General features: G+C 37.4%; 1 protein-coding gene across 2 annotated transcripts in view; it reads right to left on the bottom strand.

The window, feature by feature from the left end:
* The window catches only part of alcama (activated leukocyte cell adhesion molecule a), a 252649-nt gene that overhangs the window by 89612 nt on the left and 147079 nt on the right, over positions 1 to 15958 (bottom strand). For both annotated transcript variants that reach the window (XM_055148331.1, XM_020934550.2), the window contains exons 3-4: positions 11427 to 11643; positions 9391 to 9455 (exon numbers count right to left, since the gene is read on the bottom strand). In XM_055148331.1, the coding sequence (XP_055004306.1) occupies positions 9391 to 9455; positions 11427 to 11643 (282 nt within the window). The remainder of the gene's footprint in view (positions 1 to 9390; positions 9456 to 11426; positions 11644 to 15958) is intronic.

Raw genomic sequence — 15958 nt, 5'->3', positions numbered from 1 at the left:
AGTGTTTGCAGTCCATGCAGTACAGTGTGATGTAATGTACACTTTCAATTTTTGACTATTTCATTAACACAAAACTGCAAATTGACCTTGTTTGTACTAAAATGGTCCCCCTAAAAAGGGAATGGGAACAGCAGACAATGTTATTAAATACTGTATACTTTTGACCTCTTGTATATAGCTGAAAGTTATATATTACTTCAGTCTCTTGCTATTTTTGTTACTTATATTTAATGTATTATTACCATTTATCATTTTTCTGTTTGTTGTTACAATACATTGTGATGTGTGAGCTACTGTGTCCAAATAATTTCCCTTGAGGATCAAATAATTATGTCTAATATACACAGTTTAGGTGTGAAAAAATTTGATTTAGTGTTTACTTCCATCTTAAAACTGCAGCAAACACTTATATAAGCAAATATCTCCACAACACTCTAATAAATAATGGCATTCATTCTGGTACGTTGAGTTTAACCTCTGTGACGAGCGTGTGTTTGTTTCCAGGTGGATGTCTCATTCAGAACGTGCAGTGTTTGACAACGCTCCGTCCTTGACAATCTGCAGCTTAACAACAAAACAAACAGGATCTGGTACACTGTGTGCTCCTCTGCTTTGGGAAACTTTTCACCTTACTTCATGCCTGCACAAAGCAGGAAATCATATACTAATAATTATAGTAAAATTAGTATCAAAACTCATTTGAGCAAGAATCAACTCTAAAAAGTCACATTCACAAGACAAAAGTGAACCGTTCCTGAATAGCATTGGAATAATCTTGAGCTGTATTGGAATAATAAAACCACATAGATTAGTATACACCCCCAGCGATTACAGCTAACAATATCTGAGGTTTTAAAACTTGTCTTAAAAAGAGCTGAGTAAGACTCTGTCTTATTCACAAGGGATATCTTTTAAAGTGCTCTTTTTTGCTCTTTCAATCTTATCTGCTGATCCAGTGTTGTACTTTTATAACTGTCTGTACTAGAATATTTGATTGCATTTTTAAGTAATGGACCCCAAAAAGAGTAGTTGCTACAAGATAACAACTATTGGTTTATATGGATCATATAAACAAATAAACACCTTACATAAACACATACATTTTTATATAACACTTTTCCACCTTAAAGGCACTTCAAGTGCTTCACAAAAAGGAACCACTCAACCTTTCACACACACACACTCACACACCAGTGTACACAGACACTGGGGGCAAGGTGCATTACGTGTCTTGCCCAAGAACACAACAACAGCATTCATCTGTGGAAGCTGGAATCGCACCTCCAACCTGTGGGGTGATGGATCTGACTGCTCAACCAGTGTTTATGTTGAGAATAGGATTCAAACCGTCAAACTTCAGATCAGTGAACAAATGCTCTATCAAATGAGCTTCTGTTGCCTCACTGCTATTAAAATATCGAGTATCGAGTCTATTCCTTAGTATCGAAATCGAGTTGTGTCCTAGTGACAACGCTAGTACCAAGTTTTAATGAAAGACCAGATGGTTCACATTGCTGATTTTTGCTACCTGTTTGCAGTTTTTACAGCCTTTTCTGCTTGACATGACAGTTTTGCCCTAATTTGAGATTCCTCTTGCGTATGAAGCATCATTCTTCCTCTAAGTTATCAAAACTGAAATCCCCCCATCCATTCCCTCGCCACTCTCTCCTCTCCTGCCTCACTACAAAATGCTCAAAGCTGTTGAATAGCACCTGGATTTTTAGATGGGAATACCAATGCAGACAGCGGTGCTCACTTGATCCATAATAAATGTGAGTGTGTCTGATGCATGGGAAAATTGTGCATTGCTTGCTAGACTGGAGCTATGGAGATGACCGCTGTGAGTGGGGCTGCCTGCAGCTTTTCCAAACTTTCTCTCCCAAAGAAACATTCCAGCCTGGCCCATGTGAGGCGTGTTCAGGAAAAATAAACAAGAAAACAGGATTCTTGCAGGAGCAGCTGTTTAACTATGAATCAAAGGGAGTTCTCAAAGTGGGGAAATGCATGTGGTGTCTCAGTGACGTAGGAGGGTTGAGTCACTGGCAGTGTGCAGCTAAAAAGGGGACATATCTTCAAGACTCTCAATAACAGGTGAAAACAAATGCTATAAAAAGAAAGGCAGGTGGTTTTTATGTAGGGTGATACTGACAGAAATATCAATGTGCTTTGTGCATTGTCGCCACAACAATATTACAACAATATTTTAAAAATGTCTAGGATGAGGTTCACGTCTAGCATAAAATGTGAACGTATAGTGCAGGGGTAGGCAAACTTTTTGACTCATGGGCCACAAAGGGTTCTAAAATTTGACTTAAGGGTCGGACAAGGAGCAGACGGATGGAGTGTTTTGGTAATCCACCTCATAAGAGAAAAAATAACATATGGGATATGTAGAAAACATGTGCTTGAATTTCAATTGAAAATCATTACAAATCATTACAAAGCATTTTAACTTTTACAACATTATAATTTATTCAAGTTCGGCGGGCCAGATTAAAAAGATTAAAGGGCCGCATTTGGACCCCAGGCCGTAATTTGCCCATCCCTGGTATAGCGTGTAACTTAGAAGTGGAAACTGCATAATTCCATGGAAATAGAAAGTTAACACCATAGTTTGGAACATTCTCCATGGAGGTAGATCAGTTTTATGCCATAATGTATATTGTGAATATTGTTCCTTGCTGACTGTACAGCACTTTGTAAACATAGTGTTTTATAAATAAAGATTTATTATTATAATCTTGTAGCGAAAACAACATTTCCTGGAAGGCCCTCCTCTAGGACAGATAAAAGACAGCGCGCAGGTTTTTCTAAGTTTTCAGTGCAATGAAAACATAAACATACTTTATTTCTGCACTAAAAAGTTAAATATTGTGGTTTTAACCAAATATGCCTTTATACCTTTGTGTGGGAAATTACACTAGATGTGTCTGTCTTACTTTGAGATCATGTTAACAGTTTCAATTACAGACTATATACCGTACTCAATATTCAAATTTTCTATTTCTCCAAAACAACAATTTTTTCTTTATATATCCCACCTCAACCATTTTACTGTTAAGACTTTCTCAGTTACCTGGGTTTAGGATGTCACATATTGTAAAGACCAATCATTTTAATGGAGACAAGAGAAAAATCTAATTAAAAGTATAAACAAGAAGAGTTTTGTTCTGATAAAGTTGAAGGCTGGAGTCAGGAAGCTCAACCAAAAATCTCATACATATTTGTACATTTCCTGCCAAAATATCATGTAATCAATAAGAAAAATAGATTCTTGTTCCCACACCTGAAAGTATGGCATTGTAAAATTTAAAATCCTCCACTATGCAACTCCACAGCAAACCTTGCACATTTTCCACACTGCTAACAAAAAACACACACAAAAAATCTATGAGCTTCCTACATAAAATCACATTCAAGCTAACTGTAACTGAAAGCTCCACTGCCAATAGAGTCCAAAAGTTCTATTACATAAATCGCAGCATTACACAGTATTTAGTTTCTTGTTTTTATACAGAGGCTGCATTTTCCAGTTGGTGGTTTCCAGGTTCAAGAATGTAATGATTTCATACTCCCAGATGAGGGACAAGAATCAATTTTCCTTATTAATTACATGATATGTTTTCAGGAACTATACAAATATGTTGAGCCTTTTTATTTATCTTGCTGTTTATCCATGGGTTTCAGAATGATGAAAAAATTAGGACCATTGCCATAGTGATAAAAGGTGCATTGTGTAACTTTTCTGGTGGAGTGTCCGTCAAATGCTTTTCTTTATGGAGATATGTTTGCTTTGTCTGAAATGTTTCACAGTATGGTAATAAACCTTTCTATTCCAAACTGGACCAAGTTACAGGTCAGTTACAGATCTGTGAAGAAGCAACCCCGCTCACAGTCAGAATTAGGACTGGGTATCAATAAGAAGTTGCCGATACGATACATACCTCGACACGTAGTAGAACAAGATATGATATATATCTTGATACAGTGGGGCCCGGTCAAGCAGAAGTAAACAGCAAGGCCAAAAATTTAAGTTAATGCCTCTCATATAAAAAATGTATTCAACAGATACATATGTACTCTAGTTTATGAAACTGTTTACCTTTTTTCTGTACCATTTTTGGTTCTAAAGTTACATACGTTTTAAACAGACCATGTATGAAACATGGAACAAAAATTATTTCCCAAATTTCAAAGACCTGCAAATCATGTAAATAAATGAATGTATTTCATCATATCTTGTGTTATTCCATCTTTGAACTGTTGATGAAGGTACATGATTTTTCAAAAAAGCATGTATTTAAAATGATAAAAATTTGCTTGGAAGGACTGACATATTTTATAGAAATAGTTACCTTTCATTTTGAAGTAATATTAAAGTATCCGGCAGAAAAAATTTTCTCAGTTTTCCCTCTATTACTTTTCCCTCCGTTACCATGACGTTTCTTAATAAAAAATCTCATTACTCAAAAAGTAAAATGTTTTTCAACCTAATCTTGTCCATATGGTAGAAAACTATATTAAGCAAATATTCAAACCAGTTTGTTAAGGATATGTAAGTGAGAACCGCTAGTTATCGCTGTTCGTATTTATTGCCCAAAAAGTGCTGCATATTTCATTCCCTCCGTTAAGCAACATGAGTTTTTTTATTTTTTGTCAACAACTTGAAAGAATATAGCAGCGTTAACTTTACCCTGTTGGAGTGTTAACTCTTTCCTACATTCTGATACCTTTACTTATTTCAATAGTCCCTCTAGTTTCTGAATAAGAGCTATTTGAATCTAAAAAATCTGCCCCTGTTTCCCTCCGTTACTGCTTGACCGGACCCAGTGCACTTTCGATTTGATATGATATATTTCAAATCGATTCGATACGGTTCAATAAAAATAAAGGCTAAATCATGGGTGTAATACTAAAAGTCTTTGTTATAACATTTCTTGTGTAAAGTTCATATGAAACACACCCATTTTACTCATGAAAACTGTGAAAATGTCAAATGTGTTGCATAAATGAGTTTCTTTCCTCTGAACAAGCAACAAAACTGTAGTGCTGTAGCCAAATAATTCAGTAAAATATACAAAAAAATCCTCTTGGTGATATATCGATACAGCAGCCCATGATATCAATACTGTATCATCACATTAAGCGATACGATAAATTGATATTTCAATATTTTGGCACACCCCTAGTCAGAATGCATGTTTTTCTAGGTACTTTTGAGCTATAAAACCACCTGTAATTGAATAAATGTAAGGTAGATCTATTAAATGTCATATTGTGGAACATTCTAAGCAGAGCAATGACATATTATCCATAAGCAGGAGACAGATGCCCAACCCAAAAGTTACACAGTGCACCTTTAAACAAAACAAAAACAAGACATCTTATGAGAAAAGATCCACAAAATGTTGCATAAAGCCATACATTGATCACACTGGATTTTTATTACTATTTCTACTAGCGACTGGCCCTTAACCTCGCAAGATAATAACAATATTTTGTCTAACAGCAACACTAGTAATTTTACCTGCCGCATCTCCATTAGATATATCTGTATAATGTTGTGTTGTAATGTCAAACCCAGCAATATGGCAATTAACTGGTCTGTCCCATACTGGGCTATCAGATATCATAAATAAGCACTTTGTATATGCCCTGGTGGTAGCTGCCAGAGGACATAATCACAGTCTTCATTCGAGTGTTAAACAGAGAATAACAATTAAGCAACAAGCCGGATCGCTCTATTAATAACCCCATAGACAGTCTCGTCACTTGTGTGGAAGGAGACACGTGTTGGAAATGTAATTAGCTGTTTGGAGCCTATCGCCGCTGACGACCTGGGGGCATGCACGCGCGGTTGGAGTGTGCCGTGAAGCCTAAGCACTAAATCAATGCTATTAGTTTACCGCTATGGTCAATTTAACCCACGGTAAATCTCGACTATTTCCCCATTAAATTGACTTTGATTAAAGGGGTGCTGCGTAACTTTCAAGATGGCGGGACGACTACCTGCCCGTTACCGTGGAGATATAGATTGGCTTGGATATTCTATTGTACAGGATGAAACTCTCTACCTTGCATTTATTCAGTTACAGGTGTTTGTATTGACTATTTCTCCATTAACTTGACTTTGATTAAAGGAGTTTTATGTAACTTTTAAGATGGAGGGGCCATTACCTGATCTGATGTCACCATGGAGATGTTACAGATTGACTTGGATATTCTACAGTATAGTATAATCTATATATCTATCTATCTTATGCATTTATTCATTTATAAGTGTTCATATATCGGCCAAACGATATATCGCACCGATATCTTCACTTGGAGACACATTGGCTATGTTATCCAGCCTGGCCCCTCATTATCAAGCTTAGACTCTATATATTATGTCCATTTAATCCAATTTACAGATAAATGTCCTAATATGTGGCACCGCATCAATATTTATCTGCTGAGTAATTTGTCTGTGTCTGTAACACCGTACTGCCCCTGAATGCACCCCCAGAGTCTCGTCACTCACTTGCGCTTATTTACACCCTTGCGCAGCCACAGATCCATGCGAGCAGCACTGAGGCACTGGCTTTAAATGCTCTTGTAGTCTGATCTACGATACTGACTATAAATAAAAGTTAACTTCAGCGCAGTTTAGGCCAGCAACAAAACTACTGCTGTTTTAATCACAGTGTGAATGCAGAGAAGAGCAGACTTTCCCTTAGAGAGAGGACCGACGCAGCTGTTGTCGACACGCTGGATTATATTCTTTTTACACACAATCGTTTCGAGTCAGCATTAAAAGGACACTTATTTGTGAAGACTTGTGATCTGAGAGGAGCCTGTGTGAGAAGTTAGTGTTGCAAATGTGTCCATTTTGATACTACTTTCCCTTTTCGTTCTTTCTCATTCAATGTTCAGAAAATTGGTTAGTCAAGGTGGTGGAGATATGGTATCACAGTGTGAATCATTCTAACCACTGCGGGTGTTTGTATTGCTAATTTGCTTGCTTGAAAACCATGCATTCTTACTGTGAGAGCATCAGTGGGAGTGCATCTCCACAGCTCTGACTTGTAACTTGACCTTGTCAAGTCATCTACTTTTCTCTATGGATACTAGACAAGTTCAATGCCATAATGTGAATCACAAAGCAGACAAGCAGGCGGTGGACCCTCTACCAGAAAAGTTACATTGTACATCTTTACAAAGTCATGTTATTCCATTTTGTCTAATAAAAACACTACTGTTGGAATCCAGCCGCAATACAAGAACGAACTGGCACCAGAGGAAAGCAAGCTGTAACTCATCAATCATAATCAGACTGCATTTTTCAATAAGTGTCAGAGCAACAAAAGCTGTCTGCCAAAATATGCATTATCGACTATGTGGGCATCCAGATATGTAGTGAGGCAAGAGCTCATTTGAAGATGTCAAGTATCACTATTGTCAGATTTGTCCTTGAATGCAGCCATTGAGTGCCTCATCTCAAGGCTGGACCAAGCCAAAGCAAGTCAACTGTTACCTAGATACGCTGTAAGAATTTCTCTGATATGAATAATAGTGCTGCATTTATGGGGATTCTCATAAATTTGGAAACTGTATTGTAATCCTTCAATAATTTCAATGCTAATGTTGCATCGTTAGCAGGGCACTTCAAATTTCAAAGCAACATTGCGGAACTTTTTGGAGGTGAAGCGTAGCCTCCTTGGAAATAAAGGAAGTTAAAACCATACTTTGGAACATCCTCCATGGAGATTGGTTAGTTTAATGTGGGATATTAAAGCCCTGCTAGAGGCCAAGTAAAAGTCAGATTTGTGGAGATGCAGGCCTGATCCTAAGGAAGCATGTGTTTTACTAAATTTTTCTTGATAAAAACATTCTTTACATTGGTGTCTTTTAGGTAAAATGTGTCAATGAAATGTAATGCCTGTCCATTTGAAGTGCTATGTTGACCAGTGTGGTGGCACTCCTTGCAGATATGTAATCAAAGTAATGACTTAAAAACAAACACTAACTACATTAATACAACATATTACATTTGATTGTATGTAGCCCAGCGGTCCACAACCCCTGGGCCGGGGAGCGGTACCGGTCCGTGGATCGTTTGGTACTGGGCCACACAGAAAGAATAAATAACTTACTTTATTTGCATTTTATTTATTATCCGAGTCTGAAGAATGTTTTATTTTGAAAAATTACCAAATTCTCTCCTGACTATGACTCACTCTTGATTCAAGATGCTTGTCTTGGTCACGTGACACATTAATATTAATATTAAACCCACAAGCTGCAAAATAAGTAAAAAACAGATGTCTTTGGAAATATGTATTATTATATTTACTATATACAACACCACAGTTTTTGTTTTGGTCGTATCATTTTATTTTGTGGTATTTATCCATCACACCTTCAAGGCCGGTCTGTGAAAATATTGTCTGACGTTAAACCGGTCCATGGCACAAAAAAGGTTGGGGACCGCTCATGTAGCCACTTGAACTATTTATCCTACTTACATTGTATTTCATTCTACTTTACACTGTGTAACTTTTCTGGTGGAGGTTCTGCTTCCTGCTTGTCTTCATGGATATGTTACTACTTTCCTTGAAATGGTATGACAATAAACATGCCCATGTAGCATTTTGTCATTATGTGAGTTTCTGTTGCTCAAAAACACAATAGTTCCTTCTGTGAATAGAGGCGACTCTGCACAGCTCACTGTTCAAATCATAAAACATAAAATAAACAACCTATTAAAATTCAAATTAATTGAAATAAACACTACTCAGTTTTGTTTATATGTAGAATACTTCAGTTCCTGGTGTTGTTTAATATTTATTATGCCTCAAAATTGGGATTAGCATTTAGACACAAACATCTCTCGTTTTATACTCTGAAGTGTCTCCTTCGTGACAGATAAGTTTAATCTATACTATGGACCATTCCAGACAAAGTCATAATATTTCCATGGAGACAAGTAGATAGTGGACCCTCTGGCCAAAAAGTTACGCAATGCAGCTTTAACTATTTTTATTTCATCCAAATTATCATCTTTGGCAAAGACATCAAGACACTACTACAACTGATTCCCTCTGGTTTCTTAGCATGCAAACTGTAAGTGAAGTAGATCACGTTGTCTTGTTTGTGGCATGTAGTGCTCTCTCCTCCACTTCCTCTTACGCCTGGAGCTTCTTGAACTGTGTAAATTATATAGTACTCCTTTGACCACTGTGGACCTCTCCTCTTCTCCTCTCTGCCTTTCTTGTCACGAGGTCCGCTGTGTTGACCGTGGGCCGTCGGCAGCTCATTCAGTCCGACAAAGTGCAGTCTGCACGCTGGGTAAATATTTACATAGAGCGCATACATTACTACCGCGACAACAACCTCACTCAACCTTACCATTGTTGGCTTGTCTTTTTGCAGCACGTCAGCCTTGTCCATGACCTGCACCTGGGCCGGCTTCTCTGCAAACGTGAAAAAACAAAAGTCAGCTCCATGATCAATACTGCAAACTTTACTACAGCTATTGATGCTGATGTAAGATGGATATAACATTGCGAGGTGAACCCGGGCGATGTGAAAGAAGCTGTATAAGTATGTGCAAACTTTTACAATCCGATCTGTCCATCTGAAATGCTCGGGAAAAAAACTTATAGCATAGTTAATATTGCGTCTGTAGGACATCATTCCAACATGGCCGCACTTAACTACAACCTAATGCTATCTCCAAGGCCTATTGAGCGGCTCTCCTCATGTCCTATTTCACGCTTGGTTTTGCAAAACCCATTAGCAGGTGATACATGGACATTTTTGGGGAGTAAAATTCAGATTCACAACTATATTTCTCCAAGCATGAAGGGAAGCGCAATGACACCCCGGCGTGGCTAAAAACAACATTTCAACGCAATTAGACACAATACTGGTAAGCTAGCGTCTCCACATATCGTCCATGTATCCGTGAATAAGCTTTGCAAATGTGATTGTCTTCAGTGGAGGGCTAATTAGTCAGGGCTAATGCTTCTGTTGAAATAATCATATCAATGGTTTCAGAGACTTGTAGTTATTTGTCTGTGCATAATATTGACTCAATTAATAGACCGCTTTGGTGCAGATTTATAAAAAGAGTGAGTTGAGATGTGAGTTGCAAAAATAAATAAAAAAGCTTTGTTATTTAACTGTGTGGGCGTATTATTTGCCCTTATATTTAAAGCAAATATACACCGACTATATACAGGTTTTGTGCAATTAGTTCAAGTCAGATGTGTTTCTTGAGCTTAAGTTTTCATTCACTGGTCTCCATAGCAACATCGGTAAAAATTTTTCCTATATTTTACACATTTATTATTTATTTATTACTATATATTATATTATTATTATTATATTATTGATTTATTAGAGTTTATTATTCAGCATTTTTTATTCATTTTAACATTTACATTTTTTTTTCATCTTTGCACTGTTTCTCTTTACGATCTCTTGTACATAGCATTGTATTACTATATTTCTATATTTTATTTTTACTTGTACATTTACATTTATATAATTATGCCTTATTTGACAACAGTCTCTTGCTATTTTTTTCTGTGAGCTGCTGTGTCCAAATAATTTCCCTTGTGGATCACTAAAGATTAAACTTGTCTATCAAAACTATGTGAAATTGTGTGCTACGATGTGTTTCTTAACTTTTGTGGTTAATTTTATTGTCCATGTTACTACTTGAACCTCAACCAAGACATTTACAAGCAGGTTTCGGCACATTTTAAATTTCCCTTTTCACATTTGATTTCTAGGAAGACAACACATGCTAGTGCGTACTTCCTGATTTTCAATAAGTGTGACTGACAGTTGTGTTTACCAGTTAGAGAATCACATGGTCTTTTTGTGCTTATGTGTAAAAATAAACATAACTATATATATTATTTTATAAATCAAACTTATTAATCAGACTACTCATTGTCAATGTTGCACCTATAATTTTTGGAACAGACTTCAGCCCCTCCCATAGGCTGTATATATGAAGGGACAAAACTCCAAATAGGAAGTAAGCGTACTTCCAGCTCCATCAACTCTGTTTCCAGTTGACTTTACATTGAAAATTTGTCACCCCTCTCTCAGTAACTGCTGCAGTGAGCCTCGTCATTTTGCTCTTAAAATGTTTGCATTAACCCACTCTACATGATCCCGGTGTTTTTATTTCATTATTTTGTAAAAAAAAATGGAACCGGATCCAAATTTGCCCTATACCCCAGTAACTGCTAGCCTGATGAGCTTGATTTGACTGGAGCAGCACACTATGGGAGACGTCACACTCCTTTAGTCCACTTCTTTATACAGTCTATGGTCCCTCCTGACCTCTACTGGGACAAAGTGTGAGAAAATGGATGCGTATACAAAACAGTGTCTATAGTTATGAAGTTATGAATGAGAGTTCTCACTGTGCACGGAGACAGAGACAGGAAACTCATTGAGGTTGGTGGCAGACACGACCATGCAGGTGAAGACGTGCTGGTCCATGAGCGTTGCCCCAGTGATGAGGAGGTTGTACTTGTCGTCAATGCTGACTCTAGAGGCGTATCCGTCTGTGGCCTGGACTGTGGCCTCCTTCTGGTTCTGTTTGACCAGCAGATCACCGGGCGAGCCGTCAGCTTTCTCCTAAAGTCGCCACAAACACAATGAGATCAAAGTTAGGGCTGCAAGATATATCACAGTCTAATTGAAATGGCTGCAAGATGGAAGTGGCAGGTCACCTATATAATTCAATGAAAATATAAAGTTAAAACCAAACTTTGGAACATTCTGCATGGAGATAAAAAGGTTAGACAAAGGAACAGGAGCGGCGCCACACATTTGTGGGTCAAGGCGCTATAGGGGTTGCCAGTCTGTTGCCACCTAGTGCGTCCGCTTAATTTCATTTCTGTCCATTGTCTAGGTCAGGAATCAGAATACACTAGATGGTTTGTAAGAACACAAGAAGTGCGAGTCCGTGCACCAGTCAGTCAGCGAAAAGCCATACATTCTGTCGTGGCAACGATTCCCGAGATCGAGGATTTAAAGCCAGAAGAGAGATTTGGGTGAGTTTTAGCAAAAAAGTCGTGGCAGACGATTCCAGAAGAGGAGGATTTAAAGCCAGAAGAGAGATTTGGGTGAGTTTTAGCAAGGGGAAAGCCATTATTGCCCTTCTTCCTATGGGATTTGGGAAAAGCTTAATATACCAGTTAGCCCTGTTAGCGGCGCATTACATACATCATGGCCAAATAGCAACAATTGGTTAAATGATAAAAAGTACCCGCCTACTGTCGAGCCAACGAATGCTGCGAGGTCAGACAATTTCTATGAAGTGAAACCGGCTGATAAATCAGGCTATTATAGGTTTGCTTCATATTTACATTTTAGACACTCTGTGGTCAAATTTGAACATTTTGAGTCTAGTTTGAATGTCTTATGAAAATGAACATTTTTTTGTTATCTTTGGGGGGCCATGGGGGTGCCCTTCTCCAAATAAGAGTCAAGTTTTGTGGAGATACAGGCCTGCCCACAGTAAGTACACACGCTTTTCTATTATGCTTTTTCTTTGTAACTGTTTTATTTACTATTTACTGTCTTGTATTGTCTTTGATTATCTGTGCTGCATTTTGGAAACTGCTAGTTTATGTGCTATACACATAAAGATGACTAGATTTTCTTTGTTTTCCACTGTAATAAATACAACCAAAATAAATAAAACATGCTTTTATTTAGGTCTATTTTAAGTAACATAATTTCCTCAACCAAGAACAAAACACAGTGTCTAATCATGGCTAAAACCTGCTAGCCCTGTGCCTGAGACCTCTACAAACATGTTTTGAAGTACACAGGATTTTTGTATTAGTTTAGCAGTTCAGATTTCACTCTCCTCTGAAACGTTAACACTGCTGGAGTTAAAATGTGCACTGTGAACAGAACCTTACTGTCAAAATATAAATAACAAATGTAATCACAATTGCAAAGTTTGTGAGAGATACTGCAATTAGATGTTTTTCCAGTTCCAGAGTTATCGTCATAGGAGCAGATCACAGCCGCGTGTAGTGCAGTGGTGGGAGGAGGTGTCTGTATGCAGCTATGGAGCCTGTTTCATCTGTTTGCTCATACCCATGATTCATTTCTCTGACATCTCGAGGCAAACAGAGCCTACAGCTTCTCTGAGGCTGTGCTCGGCCATATAAAGGAGGGGCAGGCTGGGACTTCAGGGACAAGCCATGGCTGTGTTAAACCAAACAATAGTCACTTTAAAGGAGTACTGTGTAACTTTTCTAGTCGCGGGTACGCCACCTGCTGATATTGAAAATTCTGATGGATCAAATATCGGCCAGAAGATACCGGTTCATTTGACATCCTATTTTCGTTTATAAATTGGTGTCAACATTCATAACTGTATTAAGTTTCAAATCTATAACTTTGTATAATTTGGTGTAATAAGAGGATTTACTGACTACTGTTGGCCTAAAACACCTCATAATAGGGGTGGCCGATATCTCAATATTTAAAATATATCAAGATATTTTTAAACACAAAATGGATTCTGACTAACCCTTAAATAAATTTCAATAAATGTGTGCAAAACTACTTTAAACATATTATAATCTCACTGATGTGGCTCTATAGTAGTTTTTATGTTTTATATGTTTAGTAATGTAAAGTTTATTTATGCAGAAGATTTTAATTAATAATCTGCTGCAGTGTAGAACTTGTACAATAGTATTTGGAAATGTTCGGTTTGATCTGAGCAGTGGATTGTGGGATACCTCAGAGCTTTTTACCGCTGGTTAGGAACATGGATGTATTAAAATAAAGCACCTCATGAGCTTCCTCTGCTAAATATGATGAGATGAGTTGAGTTGTTTTATTTTTGAATAAAAAGAAGGCAATATGCATTATTTCTTCCTTATTTTACAGTTAAATTATGATTTTTGTATACAGGGCTTTTTTATTTAATTTTTTCATGTCACAGAAGCACTTCGTTCGAGCATGAACTGCCTACCTCTGTGCACTTCGATAAAAAAGACCTTGTGGAATATGGCATATTTGTTTTTGCAGGATTATTTTTCCTGTACAGATATCGAGATTATATTGTATATCGAGATATCGCAAAATATATTAAGATATATTTTTTGCTCCATATCTCCCAGCCCTACCTCGTAATACTGGACTGGCAAAGTTGTTCTGTAGTTACTTTAAATGATAACAGTTACAAAACATATTTGGAGTGGATATCGCAGACACTTAAGCCATAGTATCGTCATCAATATTGGAAAAGAAAAAGCTGGATCGGCATCGTGCAGTCCTCATTGAGCTATTACTGTTTTGTGAGCAATGTTCCGCAATATGGAATTAGAGTTGTCTATTTAAATGCAACATGAGGGCAAGACACAGGTCTGATCTGTGGAGAGGCGACCCTGCTCATGGTAAGAATAAATGTTTTTCAAGGTATTTTAGATCAATGAAACATCTGTAATTGAATAAATGCATGATAGATACATTAACGTCCTATTGCATATACTAATCAAAGCCAGAACCACAAAAGTTACACAGTGCACCTTTAAGTTTTCTATCGACAAAGAAGGTGACTATTCTCTATATTATTACATTATTGAGAAGTGTTCCGAAAAAGACATTTGGCCACACTCGGTACATTTATTATTATTTACATTACAACACAGAGCATAAATTATTTTATATTCACTGCAGATGCCCTGAGTTTGATCCCTCCATCTTTCTCGCTGTTAGACGTGTTAGCGCCTTTACGGTAATCTGCACTCTCGAGTGTCTAGTTGGATTCATTTTTTACGGCTTATTTACAAAGTGGTTTATATTGTAAATTGCCTTTTGTTTCCACAAGAGTTTGAAATAAATTGAGTTTTTAAAATGTGCAATACAACCTTTTGCATCCCTCTATTACAGAAATGCATTAGTGTAATTGTTAACTTCAGAATCACTCAATGTTTAATATAAGGGCCAGACTGTGCCAAGTCCCATTGTCTCGGCGAACATTAGCAGCCTCAGACTGACAGCTCCTCATTTCTTTGGCTAATTACACCAGAGACTATGACGGCCCATATTTACTGCCATCAGGAATCCCAGGCACACATCCAAGGCAGATGCTGGGTTTCATTTGTAACGTTTAGTCAAAGACCATCCATCAGTTTCCTCTGAACACAAGCCCTGCGCTTGGACAGGTACGAGTATCTAGTGTTCTTCCGATACCTTTTTTTGGTATTTGATCTGATACCAATACTTGAAATGTACCTTAAGTGTACTTGTATACTTTCATTTTTCATAATCTGCTCAAAATGAATAAATTAAAAAATGAATACTCGTCCATACTGATATCAGTCCAATACCGCATAGTGCGAAGAAGGAGACAAATTTTGTAATTCCGTAACAGGACAAGAGCAAAAAATAATGACTAAAAGGCCATCTCTATAGAAAATGCACAAGAATGTGATTTTGAGGCCTATAGTATTAGAGTTATGACTTAAGCACTTTTTACTTTTCTACTATAGAGCGTAGATAAAAACAGCAGTGTTGCCTGTAAAAAGATGCTCATCCTCAGAGCATATGGCTAATTAAGCAGAGTAAACAAATTCTGAGTTAGCCTGTTTTCGGCACTGCCCTCTCCATAGCTTTGTGTTAGTACTAAGTTCAGCGTCCACACCAAAGACAAATAAAGGTTTCAAAGAGGTAACACAAATGCCTCTTATTATTAGGTGTTTTAAGTGTCTGCAAAGCCTCCACACAGTGTATTTAACCTAATCTGGGCCTTAACATCAGGCGCAAATGTCAACAGAGGCTGCTCACATCTGTGGCTCCTCATTCAGAAAAATACAGTCATATCGAATCAGTGATTTGGCCTAAGTACTTGCTGATAAGATACCTGAAAAAATGTTCAGTACTGGAGCTTTTGCTGATGAGTATGGGTATCGGAACAACC

The sequence above is a fragment of the Boleophthalmus pectinirostris genome, unplaced genomic scaffold (genome assembly GCF_026225935.1).
Source record: "Boleophthalmus pectinirostris isolate CB_2022bp ecotype Guang Dong unplaced genomic scaffold, ASM2622593v1 HiC_scaffold_12, whole genome shotgun sequence".
NCBI classification, from domain to species: Eukaryota; Metazoa; Chordata; class Actinopteri; order Gobiiformes; family Gobiidae; genus Boleophthalmus; species Boleophthalmus pectinirostris.
The sequence above is the reverse complement of the archived record's forward strand: the minus strand, read 5'-3'. Positions and strand labels throughout refer to the sequence as shown.